General features: G+C 36.7%; 1 protein-coding gene across 9 annotated transcripts in view; it reads left to right on the forward strand.

Moving 5' to 3' along the window:
- Positions 1-23,033, forward strand: part of ABI3BP (ABI family, member 3 (NESH) binding protein) — a 259,187-nt gene that overhangs the window by 154,325 nt on the left and 81,829 nt on the right. For 6 of the 9 annotated variants that reach the window (XM_014528309.1, XM_014528308.1, XM_014528311.1 and 3 more), the window contains 16 exons: positions 653-739; positions 3,734-3,793; positions 4,050-4,133; positions 5,508-5,567; positions 8,363-8,422; positions 9,241-9,324; positions 10,596-10,655; positions 11,723-11,806; positions 12,490-12,549; positions 13,330-13,413; positions 15,105-15,161; positions 17,427-17,483; positions 19,769-19,843; positions 20,730-20,786; positions 21,485-21,556; positions 22,018-22,065. The exons of 2 other annotated variants lie outside the window; for them this stretch is intronic. In XM_014528309.1, the coding sequence (XP_014383795.1) occupies positions 653-739; positions 3,734-3,793; positions 4,050-4,133; positions 5,508-5,567; positions 8,363-8,422; positions 9,241-9,324; positions 10,596-10,655; positions 11,723-11,806; positions 12,490-12,549; positions 13,330-13,413; positions 15,105-15,161; positions 17,427-17,483; positions 19,769-19,843; positions 20,730-20,786; positions 21,485-21,556; positions 22,018-22,065 (1,089 nt within the window). The remainder of the gene's footprint in view (positions 1-652; positions 740-3,733; positions 3,794-4,049; positions 4,134-5,507; positions 5,568-8,362; positions 8,423-9,240; positions 9,325-10,595; positions 10,656-11,722; positions 11,807-12,489; positions 12,550-13,329; positions 13,414-15,104; positions 15,162-17,426; positions 17,484-19,768; positions 19,844-20,729; positions 20,787-21,484; positions 21,557-22,017; positions 22,066-23,033) is intronic. One more of the 9 variants, XM_005880197.2, reaches the window with a different exon arrangement.

A 23,033-nucleotide genomic window follows, 5' to 3' on the forward strand; every position in this document is an offset into this window, starting at 1 on the left:
CCTTCAGCAAGAGCTTTTTCATATTCATTGTCAAACTTATCTATGGTGCTATATAGATGATGACGTCAAAATGTGTCATCCTACTACAGTATTCATCTTAAAATCTAAACAGCTTTCTTTCTAACAGAAATGGGCATGGACTTAATTCAGAACAGCTGTCTTCTCCACATCCCAGCTTGAAATTGCATCTCTGTTTAAATAGTACTGTTGGTGAGAGCTGAGGTCCAAATGTGATTATCTATATGACCCTTAACTATATTCTAGTAAATTACCAAGTGTAAAAATTGTCCAAGCCTAATCATTTTAAATTGTTATAAGTGAATATAGGGTGGTTTGAACTCCTCTCACACCATCATAGTTTAGCAGTGATTTGTAATCAGTTTTGGATTAAGGGCATTTCAAGAAAATGAGAGTTTGTCATATTTATTTCTTAAACATAATTATAATGTAATTTTTAATCTCTGGAGAACCCTTAATTATAAATGGAAACCTATTAATATACTAAAGGAGAAAATTTCAACCCAAAGTAACAGTTTTCTCCACTTAAAGAAATTCTGACAAGTTTTAGAAAGCTTAGAGTTACGTTTTATCATCCTATTCAGAGTTTCTGGAGCCATCAGCACTATGTTAATACTAATTTTTCTTCCTTCAGCTCCAACAACAACAAAGAGACCCCGTCGTCCACGTCCCAAACCTAAAAAAACCACACCCCATCCAGAAGTACCTCAGATTCCACTGGGTAAATATGTGGTTTCTCATTTAAGGAATCCAAACAGTCACCCAAGTTGGGGTCCTAAATTCTATGCACATAATTGATATAGGTCCTATGTATCTATTAAGACTAAAAGCTACTGGTTAGGAGAACATGACCTGAGTACCCCATGCCTCCTATGTGGGAATCTTCTCCTTCAATGTACCTTTTGCTATTTGAGTCCACTCATGTTAAAGCTTGCTCAGTAAAGTATGAACCTATGCAATCAATTCAACTACTTTCATTAATCATGTTTAAACCCCCATAACCATATTAGCAGCTGTGAGATACTTCAGAAGTAGTGAGTATGTTTTATTTCCCCAATCAGTTCGTACTATAGCTGTAAACAAAAGCTGTTCCTGCACAAACCAGTAGAAAATAACGTAAGGCGGCATGTTTATATGAATATAAAATAACTTCTCAAATGGTGCAATTACTATATGCTAGGAGTGTGGGGAGTATTTGGAACAGGAAAAAATCCAGGATAATTAGAAAGAAATCAGTACAGAATTTGGACTATTGGCAGATAAGCAGGGAATGTGTTGAAGCTGGCATACCAAACAGAGGATGACTTGTTGATGCCATCCTGTTAAATGGGCTCATGGGATGGATTAAGGGGGGGTCTGGGCCTTAGCCAGTTGGACTCAGTGGATAGAGCTTCAGCCTGTGGACTGAATGGTCCTGGGTTTGATTCCAGTCAAGAGCACATGCCCAAGTTGTGGGCTCTATCCCCAGTAGGGGGCGTGGGCGTGCAGGAGGCAGCCAATCAATGATTCTCTCTCATCATTGGTGTTTCTATCTCCCTCTTCCTCTCCCTTCCTCTCTGAAATCAATTTTACTAGTACATCCTTCCTCTCTGAAATCAATTATATATATAAATTATAAATAAAGGGGAGTCTGGGATGTCTGCTCAAGAGCTTACATTTGATCCAGTGGGCTTTTTTAGAACTGAAGATGCCTAGCTTAATATGATACAACAAACTGAGAGGTTGTTCCTCATCTTAATGATGTTAAATGCCATTGTTTCCACTAAGGATTAGTCTCTTAGTGAGTATAGTCTCAGCTTCCTTTAGGCTCTCTGTTGTATGTGTGGTAGATAGACTAGGGTGACCCCCTGCTCTTCACCCCACTTCATCTCCCACCCCCATAATTCTTATCTCTTGGTGTTAAAGCTTTGTGTAATCCATCTTGTCCCTCCCCCTCCCCTCTCCCTTAGAAGCATTATTTTTATTGGCAAGATGAATTTTCTGACATTTCATGAATTCACAAAAAATCTCTTTGGTTCCTTTTATTGTTTTTGATCAGTTCCTGCCACAATCTTTGAACCAGTTATTCCTAGAACCGAAGCTCCTGGAACAACACTAGGTAATGACACATCATGTTCACCAGCATCTGCTTTTCCTGCTCATTTCAACCCATGTCATCACCCTCACAACCATGGATCTTCCGGCTTCACAGGACGAGTAAAAGCTACTGGTTAGGAGAACATGACCTGAGTACCCCATGCCTCCTGCTTGGGAATCTTCTCCTTCAATGTACCTTTTGCTATTTGAGTCCGTTCATGTTAAAGCTTGCTCAGTAAAGTATGAGCCTATACAATCAATTCAACTACTTTCATTAATCCCGTTTAAACCCCCATGACCATAGTAGCAGCTGTGAGATACATCAGAAGTAGGAAGTAAGTTTTATTTCCCCAATCAGTTTGTACTATAGCTGTAAACAAAAGCTACTCCTGCATAAACCAGTAGAAAATAACATAAGGTGGCATGTTTATATGATGTAAAATTACTTCTCAAATGGTGCAATTACTATATGCTAGGAGTGTGGGGAATATTTGGAACAGGAAAAAACCAGGATAATTAGAAGAAATCAGTACAGAATTTGGACTATTGGCAGACAAGCAGGGAATGTGTTGAAGCTGGCATACCAAACAGAGGATGACTTGTTGATGCCATCCTGTTAAATGGGCTCATGGGATGGATTAAGGGGGAGTCTGGGCCCTAGCCAGTTTGACTCAGTGGATAAAGCTATGGCCTGTAGACTGAAGGGTTCTGGGTTTGATTCCAGTCAAGGGCACATGCCCAGGTTGTGGGCTCTATCCCCAGTAGGGGGCATGCAGGAGGCAGCCAATCAATGATTCTCTCTCATCATTGATGTTTCTATCTCCCTCTTCCTCTCCCTTCCTCTCTGATATCAATTTTATATCCCTCCTCTTTGAAATCATATATATATATATATAAAGGGAAGTCTGGGATATTTACTCAGGAGCTTAAATTTGATCCAGTGGGCTTTTTTAGAACTGAAGATGCCTAGTTTAATATGATACCAAAAACTGAGAGGTTGTTCCTCATCTTAATGATGTTAAATGCCATTGTTTCCACTAAGGATTAGTCTCTTAGTGAGTATAGTCTCAGCTTCCTTTAGGCTCTCTGTTGTATGTGTGGTAGATAGACTAGGGCAGTGATGGCGAACCTTTTGAGCTCGGCGTGTCAGCATTTTGAAAAACCCTAACTTAACTCTGGTGCCGTGTCACATATAGAAATTTTTTGATATTTGCAACCATAGTAAAACAAAGACTTATATTTTTGATATTTATTTTATATATTTAAATGCCATTTAACAAAGAAAAATCAACCAAAAAAAATGAGTTCGCGTGTCACCTCTGACAAGCGTGTCATAGGTTCGCCATCACTGCCTTAGACAGTGGTTCTCAACCTTCTGGCCCTTTAAATACAGTTCCTCATTAGGCTCTCTGTTGTATGTGTGGTAGATAGACTAGGGTGAACCCCTGCTCCCCACCCCACTCCATCTCCCACCCCCATAGTTCTTACCTCTTGGTGTTAAAGCTTTGTGTAATCCATCTTTTCCCTCCCCCTTCCCCTCTCCTTTAGAAGCATTTTTTTTTTACTGGCAAGATGAATTTTCTGACATTTCATGAATTCACAAAAAATCTCTTTGGTTTCTTTTATTGTTTTTGATCAGTTCCTGCCACAATCTTTGAACCAGTTGTTCCTAGAACCGAGGCTCCTGGAACAACACTAGGTAATGACACATTATGTTCACCAGCATCTGCTTTTCTTGCTCATTTCAACCCATTTCATCACCCTCACAACCATGGATCTTCCGGCTTCACAGGACTTCTGTGTCATCCTCCATTGTCATTCAATTACTTCTTAATATACTGAAGAGTATTAAAACAACTCATTTGTTTGTAAGAAGGCCAAGTATAACAAGCATAATCCTATTCTCAGCTTCTGGAACGAAAACACTCTATTAACCAGAGATTTTCTTCCTTTAGCTCCCAAAGTGCCTGAACAAACTCACCATCCACGTCCCAAACCTAAAACCACACCAAGTCCTGCAGCTCCTCAGACTGAACTAGGTAAATGCATAGATCCTGGATAAGGAGTCCTGGAAGCCCATCCCTGTGGGGTCCAGAGAAAGGGAAGGGCCAAGGCAGGGTCAGCCGCTGCTTCCACTCCACAGTAGGCTTGAGGACACGGTTGGAGAGGTCTTAGGTGGTAGCCAATTTCCCTGTACATTGTGAATCTGAATCTTCTATTTGACTTCTTATTTGATTCTACTCATCCTTTAAATATTGAAATTGTGTCATGGATTGAAACAACTACAAAACAACATATGAAATTATTTTTTGGTAACGATAAAGGTTGTGTAAATCATAGTAAGGATCACCCGGCCAGTGTGGGTCAGTGGATGAGCATCAACCAGGAAACTAAGAGGTCACTGGTTTGATTCCCAGTTGGAGCACATCCCTGGGTTGGGGGCTCGATCCCCAGGGGTGTGCAGGAGGCATCTAATAGATGACGTTTCTCTCTCATGTATGTTTCTATCTCTCTATCCCTCACCCTCCCTCTCTCTTTAAAATAAAAACAAAATCAATAAAAACAAAACTTTTAAAAAGTCATAGTAAGGATCTAGGGCCAGAGTTAGCAAACATTTTTTTTCAAAGAACTAGATAGTAAATTCTTGGGGGCTTTGGGGGTTATATAGTCTTTGTTGCCTATTTTTCTTTTTTCCCTTTTTTCTTACAACTTAAAATAGGGAAGAAAAATAATTTTTTGCTCTCATGGGCTGTTTGAAAACAAGCCATGGACAAGATTTGGTGTAGGAGGCATAGTTTTGGGGGGAAGGGGATGAAGAAGTACAGAAAGGAAGGACATGTATAGAAGCCAGTGAGAGGAGGCAAAGGCTTCTAAGTGTTGATTGGAGCATTTCATTGAGATTACAGCAGATAAATGAGCCCAATTGGGCCAGTTGAAAAGGGATTTTGAATGTTGGCTTTGGGAGTTTGGATTTCATAAGAATCATCAGTATCCATGTGTGGTCGAGCTTTCCCTAAGCACTGGACAGACGGATAGATACCCTGCTACCTCAGACTGAATGGGTGCCCCTTACACTGCTCTTTAAGTGTCCTGGTGGTCTCTTTCAAAGATGAGTTTTCAGCATGATAGGTATGGTCTACTTTGGTACATTACTTAGACTAAGATTATCAAAGTGAGTGAGAATCTTCAGGGGCACTTCATAGGGATAGTTATCTGAATACAAAGATGGTCTCAAAGTGGTACATTGGTACCTGAGTGCAAAGATGCCATACCCCTCTGCTCAGAGGGTTGGTAGTGTTTGCTTTGTACTCTAGATACATGATTACTTTGGTATAATTCTTTTTGAAGTGAATGTTCTGAGATGATATAAATGTTTACCATTTCATTGTTTTATTGTTATTCTTTTTGGTCAGCTCCTACTCTAGTCCTGGAACCATTTATTCCTATAAAAGAGGCTCCAGGGACAGCATTTGGTAATGCCACTTTTTGACCTTCAGCAAGTGCTTGCTTTGCTCATTGTCAAACCTGTTCCACTTTGTTTCCATTCAACTAAATTCTTCAACTTATGAGCTGAACAAGTTACCGCTTGTTCTTAAGAGAGCCATGCCTAAATCTAGTTTGGGATAGCTTCTTGTCCTGTACAGTTCTTTAACATTTTTTCATGCCACCTTATGTTTTCAGATTAACCAGAGTGCTTTGTTAAGGTAAATTACATAAATGCCTGGTCTTGGTCTATGCTAACAAGGAATAGGAAAGTTTCTTTATACATTCTTTGTACATATACCTTTTTATCTGCCTGGTTTTTTTTGTTGTTGTTGCTGTTGTTGTTTTGTTAACATTTGGGTAGTGTGTTTTTAGTGGATTGTCTAACAGATAATATGATCAAGGCTGATAAGTTTAAATGGCAAGCTCCATCCTTATGGTTAATCTGACTCTCCCTTACTCTCCACCATAGTTTAGAAATGATTCTTGACCTAGCTGGTTTTGCTCAGTGGATAGAGCATCGGCCTACAGACTGAAGAGTCCTGGGTTCTATTCTGGTCAAGGGCACATGCCTGGGTTGTGGGCTCAAGCCCCAGTAAGGGGCGTGCAGGAGGCAGCCAATCATTGATGTTTCTATCTCTCTCTCACCCTTCCTCTCTGAAACCAATAAAAAAATATATTTTTTAAAAAGAAATGATTCTTAAAATTTTAAATGTAGTCAGGGAACTCTAGGATAATGTGAAAAATACCAATCTGACTCCCTGAATTAATAACTTCATTTTTATGTTAATTTTGTGTACACACACACACCCATCTTCAATAACAAAAGAAGACACAGTAACATAGTAGGAGGATTTTTTTATGCTAGAAAGATCTATTTCCTGAAACTCAAGAAAATCTATCAAGGTTCAGAAAACTTCAAGATTTTTTTACAACCCTATAATTTGCAGAACCATAAACTTTAAGGTAACTGAACATTATATTTTTTCACATCCCAAAACATCCCAATGGACATGTCATTCACAACACAAACTTAAGACCACTCCATGTCCAGATTCACTTGAAACTATACCAGATAAAAGCAGAGTCCTTGGTTTAAAGTCACTGATAGAGAATGTAAACTCAGATACCATCTAGAGAGGGAATCATGAAGAGTCCTTCCTCCTTCAGGGTTGGCAAGGAGTTTATGTTTGGAAGAGACATAATCTTCTCTCAAAGTCTGAGTATTAGAGACATGTTTTACTTCTCAGTCTGCAGGCTAATTGAGCAGAAAACTTTTCCTGTATGAAAAGCCTAGAGAATGAGAGGAAGGCAGAGTGTTTGTACAAATTCAAGACTTTTCTTGGATACATAAAGTGTTAGATGCATCATATAAAATTTTTTATGCTAGAAAGATCCATTTCCTGAAACTCAAGAAAATCTATCAAGGTTCGGAAAACTTCAAGATTTTTTTTACAACTCTATAATTTGCAGAACCATAAACTTTAAAGTAACTGAACGTTATATTTTTTCACATCCCAAAACATCCCAATGGACATGTCATTCACAACACAAACTTAAGACCACTCCATGTCCAGATTCACTTGAAACTATACCAGATAAAAGCAGAGTCCTTGGTTTAAAGTCACTGATAGAGAATGTAAACTCAGATACCATCTAGAGAGGGAATCATGAAGAGTCCTTCCTCCTTCAGGGTTGGCAAGGAGTTTATGTTTGGAAGAGACATAATCTTCTCTCAAAGTCTGAGTATTAGAGACATGTTTTACTTCTCAGTCTGCAGGCTAATTGAGCAGAAAAACTTTTCCTGCATGAAAAGCCTAGAGAATGAGAAGAAGGCAGGGTGTTTGTACAAATTCAAGATTTTTCTTGGATACATAAAGTGTTAGATGCATCATATAAAGTCTTGAAGAAATGAAAATCCATTTGGGCTTCTGTAGAGTAGGAATAGTGTTTGGACCTTGATGTCACATCAGAATTTACACAAATGGGAAGGTGAGAGTGAACAAAGATGAAAAGAATAGGATATGTGTAGAGGCAAACAGAGGGGGAGGAGATCTCGCTTCTTCTATAGGTCAGAGTATTTTTGTTGGTGATTCTGCATTTGGATGACACCGTGAAAGTTGAAGGAGGCTGATATTGTTCACATGGGGATTAGAAATCTCTTCTTTCCACACTGAATTGAGTTGTCCCTCTATGAGAGTGAACGGGTGCTAAACAGTGACCAAAAGTAATCACTATCTCATGAGATAAAAATGTTGAGAACGATAGTTTGGCCAAATCAGGACAAAGAAAGTGATTTCTCTTTGTATTAGTTTGCTAAAGCACCATAGCAAAATACTACGGACTGGGCAGCTTAAACAACAGAAATCTACTTCCTACCACTCTGCAGCCTAGAATTCTAAGATCAAGGTGTCAGCAGGTTTGATTTCTCCTAAAGTCTCTCCCCTTGGCTTGCAGATGACCACCATCTTGCTATGTCTTTTCTCTCCCTTTGTCCTTGCACAAAAGTTCCTCATCTCTCTCCCTCTTCTTATAAGTACTTTAGTCCTATTGGGTTGTGGTCTCACCCATCAATGACCATTAATTTTTTCTTTAAAGGCCCCATCTCCAAATACAGTTACATTGGTAGTTAAGGCTTCATGTGAATCTTAAGAAGACATAATTCAGTCCATTACTACCTTTATTCAGAAATTTTTTAAAAATTATTCTAAAGGTGATAGGATACTGGCAAATTCATTTTGAAGTAATGTAGCTCTTGATACCTTCTTTATTTCTATTACTTCAGTTCCTATTACAGACCTCGGACCCGTTACTTTTACAACTGAGACCTCTGGGACAACATTAGGTAATGACTCTGCCATTCGCCTAGTGCTTTTGCTGTTCATCGTACAGTCAACTCATTCTCCATTCCCATAACAGCTTTTCCTTGTTCATGAGACAGCCTCCATCCTCCTCCATTGCCATTCAAGCACTTCCTTCATCTGAAGAATGCTGAAGCCTCTTAAAAACAAGTTCCCTGTTGTTTTTACGAGAGCAGGCATGACCTTAGTCCAAATCATGAACCTGTCATGTGGTGCATTTGAAACTGTCATGTTATCTTGTGCTTCTCTGAAACGTGTTCTGTGTTAAAGCTGAGTTTAAAACAAATGTGGATCTATTTCTTAACTAGGCTGATTTTCAATAACAGCTACTCCAATGTTCCCTTGGGCATCCAAGTTTCTAGATTTTTTTTAAAACTATTTGCATGTTATTTTTGTTTCTTTCTTGGTACTTTAAGTACTGATGTATTTTGTTACTAATTTGACAAATAAGGAATTGCCCAAATCTGAAATTTTAAATTGCATGCCTCTTCCTTAGTATGACCCTAACTTCCCCTCCTCTTGCATCATAGTTGAGCACTCCTTCTCAATCATTTTTTCCCAGTGAGAAAATGCTCTGAGTGTCTGATTGTAAGTGCTAATTTTCATGACTTGAATGAGTGATGAGGTGCCCCCAAAGTTCCCTCAATGACAATAGGAAGACACATTGTTATAAAATTAGTAAAAATTTTAAACTATAGACAATTTCCAGGAACTTTAGGAAATCTAACAAGTTTTGGAAAAACCTCCCCTTCATGTCAAAAGCCATCAGACCTAGAGTAACACAAGGCTTTTCTTTCTTCAGCTACCAAAGCATCAAAAAGACCCCATCGTCCACATCTCAGACCTAAAACTACACTGAGCCCTCAAGTACCTCAGACCAAACCTGGTAAATGTGTGACTCCTTGATTTAATGATGAGCTCTAGTAGCCTAATGAGGATGCAAAGCAGTGCCAAGCTCTTCCTTTCTCTAAGTGTGAGGTCATGAGGCAGAGTCAATAATGTCTCCTCTTCCCAGGTGTCAAGGAGAATATGACTATGTGAGATAACATGTGAAAATGTTCTTTGATATGCATTTAGTATACTTCTTACTATCAAATTTTATTCAAATCTTAAACTTCTTTAGCAAGCCAATATATTCAGTTCACGTAACTAAACAAATTGTAGGCCCCTTTCATATACCTGGACTAATATTGGCAATCGTGGGTGATTTGTCAGTTGTAGGAGACCTATTTTACTTCTAAAACAGTAAAGTTGAGTACATGTTTGCATGATACAAACACTAAATATTGATCTTACAAAAGAAAAGATCAAGGTGAATTGGACCTTGAACCCACTACAGGATTTGAATGAATGGAGGGAAACGTGAACCAAAAGAAGGACTGGACATATAGGTGGGGTAGGGATTGGGCCAGCCCTAAGGGTGATCCAGTCTGCCTGAAGCAGACCCTCCTACTTCAAAATAATCAAAACATGGCTGTTGCTGACCCTGCATTTGGAAGGGTCCATATTCTAGACAGAGTTGAAAGAGGATTTTGAGGACCTGAATCAGGAGCTTAGACTTTATACAGAGACATCAACTGTCTCAACTTTTATTTTTTTATTTTTCTGGGCTTAGGCCATCTGGCTGAGTATTACAGACTGAGTGACTATCTTTATTCTACTCTCTTATGTACCATGATTCGGACAGCGGACTCAGATTCTTTCCATAGATGAGTTCTTGGCAAGATCAACATAGTCCACTTCAATGATTAATTTTTATATCTGTTTCAAACTTACAAACTACTTATTTATCCATGTTGACTTAAACATTGTGAGTATTCATGTTCAGCTTCCATAGAAGTACAAGTTAATCATATTTTTTAATAGACAGTTTCTTTTCTGCGTGTATATTAGAAAATACATGGAGAGTTTCCTTTACCCAGGAGAATTTCATATCGACTTCTTTAAGATACTAAGCTAGTTCAAAGGCTAATCCTAAATCCGGCTGTGAATATAATTTGGCCAAATTTTCAAAGAACAAACATCTACTCTTTTTATCAGTTATTTTTTTCTTTGTTTCTATAAAAGTATTATATACAAGTAAGATTGTTTGGATGTGAATGTTCTAATTTTTCACATATTTTAAAATCTCTTTGGTTAACTGTGTTTTTTGGTCAGTTTCTGCTACAGTCCTGGAACCTGTCACTTTTAGACCAGAGGCCACAGGAACAACATTTGGTAATGATACCCTGTGTTTTCAATAAGACTTTTCCTGATTATTGTAAAATCCAGAGTTTCATCTTGCTTCATGTGATAATAGTGTCATCCTTCATGGTCATTCATTTACATTCTCTTCTTAAAATTATGAAAACTGTTTTTAATTGAATTTATTGGGGTGACATTGGTTAATAAAATTATATAGGGTTTGAGTATACAATTCTACACTACATCTTCTGTACATTGTAATGTGTGTTCACCACCCCAAATCAAGTCTCCTTCCATCACCATTTATCCCTCCTTTACCCTCTTTTACCTGCCCCCACCCATCTCCCTCCTTCTGGGAATCACCATACTGTTTGTCTGTGTCTTTCTAGAAGGATGAAGAGATTAAGCAAATTTATGAAAACTGTTGAAACAAATTACCTATTGTTTTTAATAGAACCAGTCATACATGACCACATTAGAACATTTATTTGCCATGTAACCTACTTGAAGTTGTGTCATGTCAGTCTGTTTTATTTAAGCAATGTTTGTAGTAAAAATGATTTTCAAACATATCATGGCTTCCTACCTCTTGTCTAGATAGAAAAAGCCATTAACAGCCATCATAGGGCCAAGAGGACCCAGTATTGTATGTCAACATTTCTAACTTTTTTTTTCTATTTGCATAGAATTTAGTTTTTTTGTTTCAATTTAGGGAATACTATGTCCTTATTTTAATAGTTACGTAAACATGTGCCCCAAATTGAAAGATTAAGTTATAAATCTCAGACTTAGTATGACCTTTATTATCCATTAAAATTTAAGGACAGTTCTTAACCTTTTTGTTGCCCAATCAAGCTGTCTTATGAGACTTTGATTATAATTACTAATCGTTACTTATTTAATTTAAAAGTATTTTTGTTTTCAAATAATCTTATATGATGAAAGAAGATATCAGAGGAGTATATATGACAAAAATCTCAAAGTAAAAAGGCAATTATCTAACAAGTTGTGGAAAATCTAGAGCCATGTTTTGACCTCTAATAGCATCCAGAACCATAGATAATGTAGTTATGTAGTAACCCAAGAATTTCTTCCTTCAGTTTCCAAACCATCACAGCGGAAGGGTCGTCCATGTCCCAGACCAAAAACCACACCAGGTCCTGAAACACCTGAGTCCAAACCAGGTAAACACGTATTCCTGGTTTAGAGTCCCAGCAGCCTAATCCAGCAGGATCTCAGGGGTAATATTTGGAGCAGGGAAAGGTAGATTAAGAGAGAGTGGAGCCTTGAAATCACCATAATACGTGAATGAGTAGGAAGATGGGGAGGAATAAAATCAGAAAGAGTGGGTAAAAATAGAGACTAACCAAAAGAAAAAGTCTAACCACAATACTAGTATAGAGGATGCCTGACTTCAGGGTGGTAGTCAAAGATTTTCTGGATCTAGATCGGTCCATAGACTTTCATGGTGGTGTTCCTTAGGCACCTGATGGAGCCGTTGAGATTTGACTCAGTAGACAGAAAACTCTTCTTTGCACATGAAGGCATGCTCTTTCTTTGCTTAGAATAGAGGGATGCACTATTGGATTCGTCATGAGGAGGCCTCAGTGTCTTTCCAAAGATAAGTTCTTAGCAATACCCACACATCCCACTTTGGCTTATTAGTTAGATAATCAAAGAAGGGGGAATAAGAAAATAAGTACCTGACTTGATATAACCAAATTTAACAAAAATATTTAACAGTTTTTAGAAGATGCTATATAGTTCTAGAAACTATATTATACTAGTAAGATTCATTTTGAATCAAATGTTGCATTTTCTTTCATTTAAGACAATCATTTGGTTTACTTTTAATACTTTTGGTCAGTTTCTACTGCAGACTTTGAACCAGTAACGTTCAGAACTGAGGCTTGGGTGACAACACAAGGTAATAACACATTGTGATCCTCCCTCAATGCTTTTCCTTCCCATTGTCAGGCTCATTTCAACAACGTGGTAGCTACAGGTTCTTTTGTTTCTTAAAGCTGCATTGTCATTCTTTCTTGTCACTCTTTTATATTCTTCATCATAAAAGTATTGAAGATTTTGATTCTTAAAACAAATTATACCTTGTTTCTCAGAGAGCCATGCATGAACCTAACTCAAGTCATCTGTTATGCATATAACTATCTGAAATTGTTTTATCATTTTGTGTGTTTTTTTCACCAATGTTTTGTTAAAGCTGGTTTAAAAGCAATTATTTTGAATCTAACAACTATATGGTGTCCAGGAGTTTCTTTGTGGATCTAAAGATCTACTTTTTTAAAAAAAACTATTTGATATTTGTTCTTTGATAGACATTTTAGTTGATTACTGGTCTTATTTAGTAAAATGTCAAAGTTTGTATTTGGGTATCACCACCACAATAATATTTTAGCAGTGATTCTTACCTTTTTATTCAGCAGAAAAGTCATAAAAATGATTCTTCACTTCTTGAGTTAATAACTTAATTTTATATATGACTTATTTCCAATGAATTTCCAATTTTAAAAGAATAAATACTATTATTATAATAAGGGTGAAAATTTTAAATTAAAAAGTTAAAAAGACACGTTTCCTAAAGTATAAGAAAATCTAATAAGTTTTAGGAAATTGAGAGCCATGCATCATGCTATCCATAACTTCTGAACTACAGACTCCATAGTAACTGAAGGTTTTCTTTCTTCAGCTCCTAAGCCATCAAAACGGACCCGTCGTCCACGTCCTAAACCTAAAACCACACCAACTACTGAGGCACCTCAAACCAAATTGGGTAAATGTGGGTTTCTGGTTAAGGGACTGAGTCCTAGCAGCTTTATGGAGCCTAGGGTTGATGTCCATGGGTGGGAGTGATAGCCCATGTGAGCCTTCTGTGGGTGAAGGCACAAGATGATCTGCTGCTGCTCCCACTGTTGAGTTAGCAAAGGAAATCATGGTTGGGGGAGACCTGTGTGGCAGCTGAATTCCTCGTTCTTCCTGCATAAATATCTTCTCTTTTAATAGATACTTTATTTACTTTTCCTTATTACATTATATTCTTTTATTAAAGACAAAATATTTTAAATAGAACCAAGCATTTTTAATTGAAGAACCAAACATTAAGTGCCTTTCATCCCTCTAGAGTCACATCAACAGCTGTGAGGATATCACAAAAGTAGGCAGCTTGTTTTTATTTCTTGTCCGTGGTATAGTCAAAGTCAAAACCTACCCCAATATCAAACATTCAGAGATTGAACCAAGGCAGCGTGTCTGTGCAAATCTAGCTTGATCTTTCTGCAGAGGCTCTGAACATCTGCAGAGAAAGAGAGAAGTCTGTGAAAGACAGGAGTAAGGAGTTAGAAACAAGTTGGGTCTTAAAATCATGAAAATGAACAGGCAGAATAAAGGGAATACAGAGGCCAACCAGAGGCATGGGCTTCTGGAAAAAGGGGCCCCTGCTTCTAAATGGTGATGATAGTGCTGTGTTTGGAAGGGTCCACAAGAGTAGTAAAAGAAAAATCCTTGAAGTTATGACTCAGAAGTTTGGATCCCACCCTACAAGTATCATAGGATACCACATTTTTGTGATCAGAGATGTGCTCTATTGGGCACCACACACTGAGTGAATGTGCCTTATCCTGATTTGTTGGGTGCCTAAACTAAGTTTGAGCCTATTTCCAAATTTGAGTTTTCAATGAGATGAACATGGTTCACTTTGCTTTATTCTTTATTCTTCTTTCAAACATAAACGCTATTTATTATATGATTCTTAAAACATGCTATTTTCTTAAAGCTTCCACAGATATACCAACAAGTGCCAGAATAGTTACCTAAATATATCTATATATATAAAAACCTAAGCAACCATTCAACCATTTGACCATTCAACCATCAGGGGGCAGACACTCAACTCACTGACCACCAGGGGGCAGATGCTCAACACACAGGCATGGAAACATGGAATAGACTGATAAATCTCAGAGGAAAGGGGAGAGGGGGAGGGCGGGAAGAGATTAACCAAAGATCTTATATGCATACTAGAGGCCCGATGCACAGATTCGTGCACCGGTGGGGTCCCTCAGCCTGGCCTGCCCAGATCAGGCCAAAATCAGCATCCGAGGGGTCCTAGATTGTGAGAGGGCACAGGCCCGGCCAAGGGACCCCACCAGTGCACGAATCCGTGCACCAGGCCTCCAGTATTTAATAAAATGTTTAAACAAGTTTCTAAGAGCAATAGTTAGAATTAGGTACTTACAAGTATCATGTTGACTTTATTGAGATACTTACTAGATTTGTGTTAGGCTATGACTGACTATCTCATAAAAGAACATTTACCTGGCTATAGGATGGCTGAGCCTTTAAATAACAAGTATTTAATTTTAGAAAAACATTTAAAACTGCTGTACACCTCTTAAAGCAGTATTATATGTGTAAGATTTAATTTGCTGACTTTCACAAGTGTTTATTTCATTGCTTTTTGATTAGTTCCTATTACAGATCTTGAGCCTGGTACTCCTAGAACTGAAGCTCCAGAAATCGTAGGTAATGAGAATGTGTGTCCTTCAAATAGTGCTTTTCCTACTCATTGTCATACCATTGTAGTAACAGGTTCTCCTTCATCTTAAAACCATCTCAACATCTGCTGTTAATCCATTAGTCTTCATCTTGAAATTATGCTAAGCTCTATGTCAAGCTATCTGTTGGATTTACGAGAACTGTGCATAAACTAATTTCAGGACATCAAACTGCCATGTAACTTCTCAACATTGTGTCACATGATCATGTGCATTTCTCTTTCAAGCTTCATTTCAAGCATGAATTTTCATCCATTCCTTACTTACACTGCTTATGTCACATCAATTCTGGAAATACCACATTTCTTTGCTCATATTATTTTTTATTATATTTTATTGTATTAGTGTCTCTGTGATTATACTGGTGGATATATTATTTCAATGAATAATATTTTTAGTTAATTGTTAAGATTTTAAATGTGCTAAGTCTTGAAAGTTTAAATGACAAGCTTATATGACAGAGTAGACTGACTCTCCTGACAGGGTTTAAAAATGTTTCTTAACTTATTGAATCAAGCACCACTTTAAAATTTTGATGAGCACAGTCCATTTAGTATGCATTGATCCTTATGTTTTCAAACATATGAACTCATAATTGTACTGTGGTTATTTAAGTACTAGACAAAAATAATAGGCACTTATGTCAACTTGTACAAAGGGCAAGTAGACTGATAAAGGCTTTTCCCAGTAGAGTTAGCAAAGTATATATTATACAAATGTGCAAAAAATTTTGTCCAGGAGAGTTTTCCATATTAGCGAGAGTCGTATAATCAAACATCTTGTTAACCATAGTATTTAGTGGAGTACAATGCTATATCTAAGGAGATTAATGGGTACTTGGCCATTTGGTCAAACCTGCAAAGAACAAGTGTCTCTTTTCTCTCAGTTCTGAAGTTTAAAAATTGACCTCTGAAATTAGTCATCAAAAGAATTTTTAAAATTTCTTTGGCTTATTCTATTATTTTTGGCCAGTTCTTCCCACAGTCCTTCAACCTGTTACTCTTACATTACGTAATGATATTCTGTGTTTCTTATCAACTTTTCTGCCCATTGTCAACCTATTCAATCATCATCATAATCAAATTGTCATCAGCTTCAAAGGACTGTCTTGTCATCCTCTGCTGTCTTTCTACTTTATTTTTCTTCTTAAAAGTATTGCAGATTTGCCCTAGCTGGGTTTGCTCAGTGGATAGAGTGTTGGCCTGTGGACCAAAGAGTCCAAGGTTTGATTCCAGTCAAGAGCATGTACCTCAGTTGCAGGCTTCTCCCTGGCCCAGGCCATCAGGGCTCATGCTGGAAGCAACCGATTGATGTGTTTCATATCTACGCTTCTCTCTGTCTTTCCCTCTCTCTTCCACTCTCCCTAAAAGTCAATGGAAAGATATCCTCGGGCAAGGATTAACAAAAAAAAAGTATTGCAGACTCTTAAAAGAAGTTACCTATTTTTAAAAGCTATTCATGGACCTAGATTAGAATGTTTGTGTTATTTGAATTTTTTTCATGTACTTTTGTCTAAACAGTGCTCACATATAAAGCTAAGTTTCAAATGCAGTGGGTAATGTCTGTATCTTCTCTAGACTAAACTAAACATAACAATTGGTATAGTGCCATGGATTCCTTGGCATATTTAAATTTCTTGGTGTGAATTTAAGACCACACAACCTACAGTTTGGCTATAGTCCTTACCTTTTTTCGAAGTTAAGACTCTTCACTCCTTGATTTAATTTTATGTATTTTATCTCTCAAGATTCTTTAGTAATTAAAAGAAATGAACAAAATAGGAGAAAATATTTTAATCTTAAAAGTTATATAACTTAAATTTCAAGGAAATATAACGTATTTTAGAAAATCAAGAGCCTTATTTCCAAAACCACCTTCACTAGAGTAATCCAAAATTTCTTCCTTCAGTTCCTAAAACACCACAATGATCTCAAACAGATTTTCCAAAGCAAGCTTTCATATTAATTAAGAGTCAGAAAATCAAACACCTTGGAAAACCTCATGTTGACCATAATAAGATGTTTAACTGAGTTCAAGAGTTGTGACTACTTTCTGCAATGAATTATTCCTAGCTACAGTTTGACCAAAACTTCAAAAAGAAACTATTTACTTCTTGTCCATTCAAAGGTTTAAAAAAATTGTTTGTCATTTGAAACTAATGTTTTGAAGGAAAAATTAAGACTTTCTATGTGTGTTTAAACTTTCTCATTTTCATGTTGTTGCTTTTGGTTAGTTCCCACTACAGGCTTTGAACATGTTATTCATAGTTCTGAGGCTCCAGGAACATTAGGTAACAATTTTTATGACCTCATTAAACATATTCTTGCTCATTAAAACCCATTCCATCACTGTCACAGCCAGAGTTGCTTTTGCTTTCTTAGACTACTATTGATTGTCATTCCATTTCATACTTCATCATATAAGTAGTCAGGATTCTTTATTCCAGTGTTACCTATTGTTTTTAACAAATGTCCTTGGATCCAGTTGAGGAAATCTATCTGGTATGAAACCCCCTTTAAAATTTTATTATATGATTCAGTGAAGAGTCTGAAGATCAAATTGCTCTCCTTCTATTTGGTATTGAAATCTATAAAACAATGTCATCTAAGTAATATGAACTTTCTCTGAGCAACTTTACTTTCTAAAAGATCTGTTTGATATTCTCATTACTCTTTTCCTATTTTAAGGAATGAGGATTCCTTATTGTATTAAATTATCAAAAAATGTTCCCTCCTGGAAGTGCCAATTCTAATAAATATAAGTTACAGGCTCTGCAACCTTTGATGAATTTGGCTATTCCTTATTTTCCACCACAGTATAGCAATTGTTCTTAATCTAAGTAGAAATTTCTCTGAGTATCTAATTATGCATATTAATATTTATTCCTTTAATCAATAAATTTTATGTATTAAACTGGACTCTAAAGGACCTTCAGTGATGATAAGGAACAAATTATGTTAGTATAATAAATTTTTTCACACTTTGGAAATAAACTCAAGAAACTATCTAATATGTTTTAGAAAACATAGGTCCTATGTATAATGTTGGTGGTTGTTTCTAGACCTTCAAACACTATAGTAACCAAGATCTTCTTTCTTTAATTTTAAAACAATGGGAGGGGGGAAAATCCTCCTCTCAAACTTGCATCTTCCTGAAGCTTCTCCATTGAAAACAAGAAAATCTATGGTTTCTGGTTTAAGAGTCCTTCCAGCCCATTGCAGTCGGGCCCCAGGAGTGACAAATAGGTGTCTTGCTAACTTGCACTTCTCACCACTATGCCTTCTAAATACAAAGGTGAAAATAATGGTTAGCATGTCTACGACTGCAGGGTTGACCAGAAGGCTCATGGTTGGGAGACCTATGTGGTAGCCAAATTCGTCATGTGCCCTGCATAAGGATTGTCTCTGACAAAGGATGTATCTTATTCAATTTTCTTACTATTCCATTTCATTCATCTCTTTTTAAAAAAGTGCTGCTTCTTTGGTTTATGTAAACAAATATTTCCTTGGCCTATGTGCTCTCAGCACCATATTAGCAGTTGAGTGGGGTGGGGTGGAGAGCTGAACAGAGATGGAGATCAAAATAAGAGTGTGTTTTACCTTTTGAACAGATGATAATATAATTATGGAAAAAACCTGTTCTCGAGTTTTTTTTAGATATTAAGAGAATTTGCTTATACAAAAGCAGCTTGTTTAATTGAGTGGTAAAAATATGCAGAGGAAATATTTAAAGGAGTCAAGGATCTATGTTAAAAAATAGTTGGACTTTGAAATAACTTTAGGATTTGAATTAGTAGATGGAAGGGAGGGAACAGCAAAAATAAAACAAAAAGTCTCACCCCCTACTGAGGGTACCCAAAGGACAGTCAAACTGAAACAGAACAAAACACTGTTAGGTGATACTGAGCATTATGTTAGGGCAGTCAAACTGAAACATAGAACAAAACACTGTTAGGTGATACTGAGCATTATGTTAATGATACTATTATGAAATCAGCTGTAGGAAGCTCTTAAAAGCCCCTGTGGGAATTCAGATTCAGATGTAATAATTAACAATAACCTGATTTTTTTCAAATAGGCTCTTGCTTTTTCTAGAAGGATGCTTTAGATCAGGGGTCAGCAAAAATTCTTATGTGAAGAATTAGTGAATATTTTAGACTTTGCAGGCCATTCAGTCTCTGTCACAACTACTCAATTCTGCAATTTAGCCTGAAGGCAACCAAAGCCAATATGTAAATGATATGTAAATACGCCTTGAATTATCTTAGTTTGTGGATGTGTCTTGGTTCCCATAAAACTTCATTTGAATTTCATACCTCTTTTACATGTTATGAAATATTACTGTTCTTTTAAATATTTTCCATCCTTTAACAATGTACAAAACATTCTTAGCTCACAGGCCAAGCAGAGGAGGGCCATAGTTTGCCAGTTTCTGCTTTAAATAATGAATAGTCTGCATGAGCTCTCTATCATCCTACTATTTTGAGGGTCTATGCATTTCAGTTCATTGCTACCCTTGTCTAAAACCTATGAAATAAATTATACATAATTGATAACTTAGATCCTCTTCTTTCAGCTCCTACTGATCTTCAAACTCTTATTTTGAGACCAGTGACATCACCAAGTCTAGAAATGACACAAAGTCAACCTGGTAAATAGATTGTTTTATTTATCTGGATATACTGTGAGCTTCAAGGGATAAACTTCAAGGGTTGTATTTCCAAATATGAAAAAAAAACACAGAAGAATGCACATTTAACAACTCTCTCTACATATTGTATGATGCTCTTTCCATGATTGTATATTGGTGTTAACTTGGTAATGCATTAAGTTTATGTTATGTTACTCAACAGTGTAGAAAAACTTACCTTTATTTCACTGTTTGCTCTGTTTCATTTTAGATAATAATCATGTATCTGATTAAGTAATCCACAAAACCACTTAAAAGAACTGATTTTATTCTTTATCCTTAGTTTTCACTAACAGCTATGAATTTGTGGTACGGTTTAGCAGTAAGCTTGATTCTGTTCTGCCACGTGAAAATAATGCTAGTTCAATTGTGACCATCAAGGAAGGAGAAAGTTCTCCCTTCAGAAAAGATAAAAAAAACTTTACTTATACAATATAAACCTGAACTTATTGCCTTCAAAATTGAAAACTAAATTTTTAAAACATCTTTAGCAATGTTGTTGTTACACCCTAACATTTATCTTGAAATATTGGATCTTATTTTTTATAGCATAGGATAGTAAACTTATTCATCTCCTTTGTGCATCTTTTAATTAGCTAATGGCATTTGAGTACTCATGTTGGCAGTACAAGGTATGGTTGTTATTGGTAACCTTCAACATTTATACAATTGTGAGTTCAATTCAGTTATCAGAGCTTCTTTTGGTTTTAGTAATAACGTATTATATCAGCTAGCATGGAGCAGTTATAGGTACAAGGCACTTTTCTAAATAGTTTGTATTCATCCATTCAATGTTCACAACAACCCATAGTGATCAATTGTATCATCCTGTGTTGTTTTTTACTAGTTTCTGAAGGCCTGGAATTTGTTACATTTAGCACTGAGTCATCAGAGGGAGCTAGAGGTAAAAATGTTTCCTAATTGGAAGTCAGGTATATGTGCTTTCTCCATCTCATTGTGGAAGTCCTCTTTGAATGCCCTCATGCTTTGTGACATTTCATAGCTCTTCACACCTTGTCTGTGCTCATCTAGTGAGTCTTGAAAGTCAAACATTATATAGAGAACATTGTGCTAATGTCTGCTCTACTGCTATGCACGTTTCACAATTTCCTTATTTAGTTCTCTCAGTCAGAATGCAAATTTTGCATTTTTATGTCCTGATCACTCTTTCAATATAAATATGCACAATACACTATTTTTCGTTTTAATATCGTTTGTAGTATTCATCATCATGCTTCCCAAGGACTCATTCTATGTCTTTTTTTCACTAGAATTCTTTTAAAAAATGTAAGGAAGTGAAACAAGCTGCTTTGCTCCAGGTAGAAACTGCTGTAGTGTGTGTGTGTGTGTGTGTGTGTGTGTGTGTGTGTGGTGTGTGTGTGGTGTGTGTGTGGTGTGTGTGTGGTGTGTGTGTGTTTTCCCACATTGCCTTTATTTCCTGCTTTCATTCTGCCATCTTAAATTGTAGTCATCTTCATAAATCACCTAAATGTTATTCTCACAGATGTATCTAGTAATCTGTGTTTTCACATTAAGCAATATTCCATTACAGAGTGCTATGGCTGCCCACCACTAACCAGACATTCCCTGTTTCCTCCCTAGCATCAGCCGAGACAGATTATGTAGATCCCACTTCCAAAGCACCACTCAGGCCAGAGGAGCCAAAGACTGAAGGTGGTAAAGGTTTTCATGCTTTGATTCATTTAATTAAACAATATTTAGTTCACGTATATTATGTCCATGGAACATGGAACTTCAAGCTGCTGTACTTGTTCTTCAATTGAATAGATTTGAAGAGTTATAGCTTCCAACTTCTTGGATTCTTAACATGATAATAGGCTCTCTGAATACAGAAATAGATTTCAGTTTCTCTGCAGTATCTAAATATTGAGGCATAATAACAATTGACAACAAGTTAATAACAGTTAAAACATAAATATTAGTTGGAGGGTTAGTTTTATAGAATAGAATTTCCACTCTTGGTTCTGTTTTTTCTTGTCTAAATTCATTGTCCTATCTGTAAAAATACGATGCAAAATCTTAAGAGAATGAGATGTATTGATATTAAAGAAAAATACTTGACTATAGCTGGACGTCTGACAATTTTTAAAATTGTTCTCCTTTTTTTGATACAGTTGTGGAATCTATTACAAATGTGTCTGAACCACCCGAGACCGCGTTAGGTAATGACATACCTAAGCAGCTTTTGTCCTCATTGCCACCATCATCTGAGAACCTCAGGTTCTCTCTCATTGTGAATTCATGTTGCAACATCATTTCTAGATTCTTCTATTTATAACCATTGTCCAAGAAGTCTCTTTGTTCATTCAGTTTTGTATCGAGACCTGGTCTCTGTCTCTACTTTAAGTCAGCGAAACTATCAAATCTAAAGCATCTTTTCCCTAACATTGCATATTCTGCCAGCTTGATGTTGTGTTGAATATTTCAGATAATGTATTTTGTATAACGATCCATTCATACTTTCTACCCTGGCAACACATTTTCTGTTAACACTCATTCCATCATGTTCATTTGCATGTTTGATGTTTTCTCCGTTATTTAAGTGAAAGTCAATGCTTCTTGAATTGGCTTAGCTTTATTTATCACTTTTTTAATTACTTTGTCTTTCCCTTTATGGTTACTATGGAATATATCTTTCTAGCATTGTTGAGGAGGTACTAGGGTGAAGGGAAAATTTTAAAAATAAGGACATTACTTACTTTGAACGTATTTTTATAACCTGTCATCTCCAAGCATTTTTTAAAAAAAACTAAGGCATTATGCAGAAAGAGGAATGCTATTTTTGCTGCAGAGTTGCAGTTTCTTTTAAAAAAAAAAGTCTACTTGTTACCATCATTTCTGTCATCTGTACTCAAGGTGTGCGAAGCACCATGGTAACCTCGGTTATTCTCCTTTAATGAGCATAGAAGCATCAACTCTGCCTTCCCAAACTGTAATCCTACTCAGACTGGACCGGGTAAATACATTATTTTGTACTTTATGTAGAAGGTGAGTGTTTGCAGAATGTAAGAATGGAAAGGTAACAAGGGCACTGCTTGACGTTGGAAGCCCCGCCTTCATCACTCAGCTCACAGTTGTCACTGCCCCTCTTCTCATCTATCCATCACTTGTAGCCGTCACGTGTTGTGAA

Source organism: Myotis brandtii, unplaced genomic scaffold (genome assembly GCF_000412655.1).
Source record: "Myotis brandtii unplaced genomic scaffold, ASM41265v1 scaffold63, whole genome shotgun sequence".
NCBI lineage: Eukaryota > Metazoa > Chordata > Mammalia > Chiroptera > Vespertilionidae > Myotis > Myotis brandtii.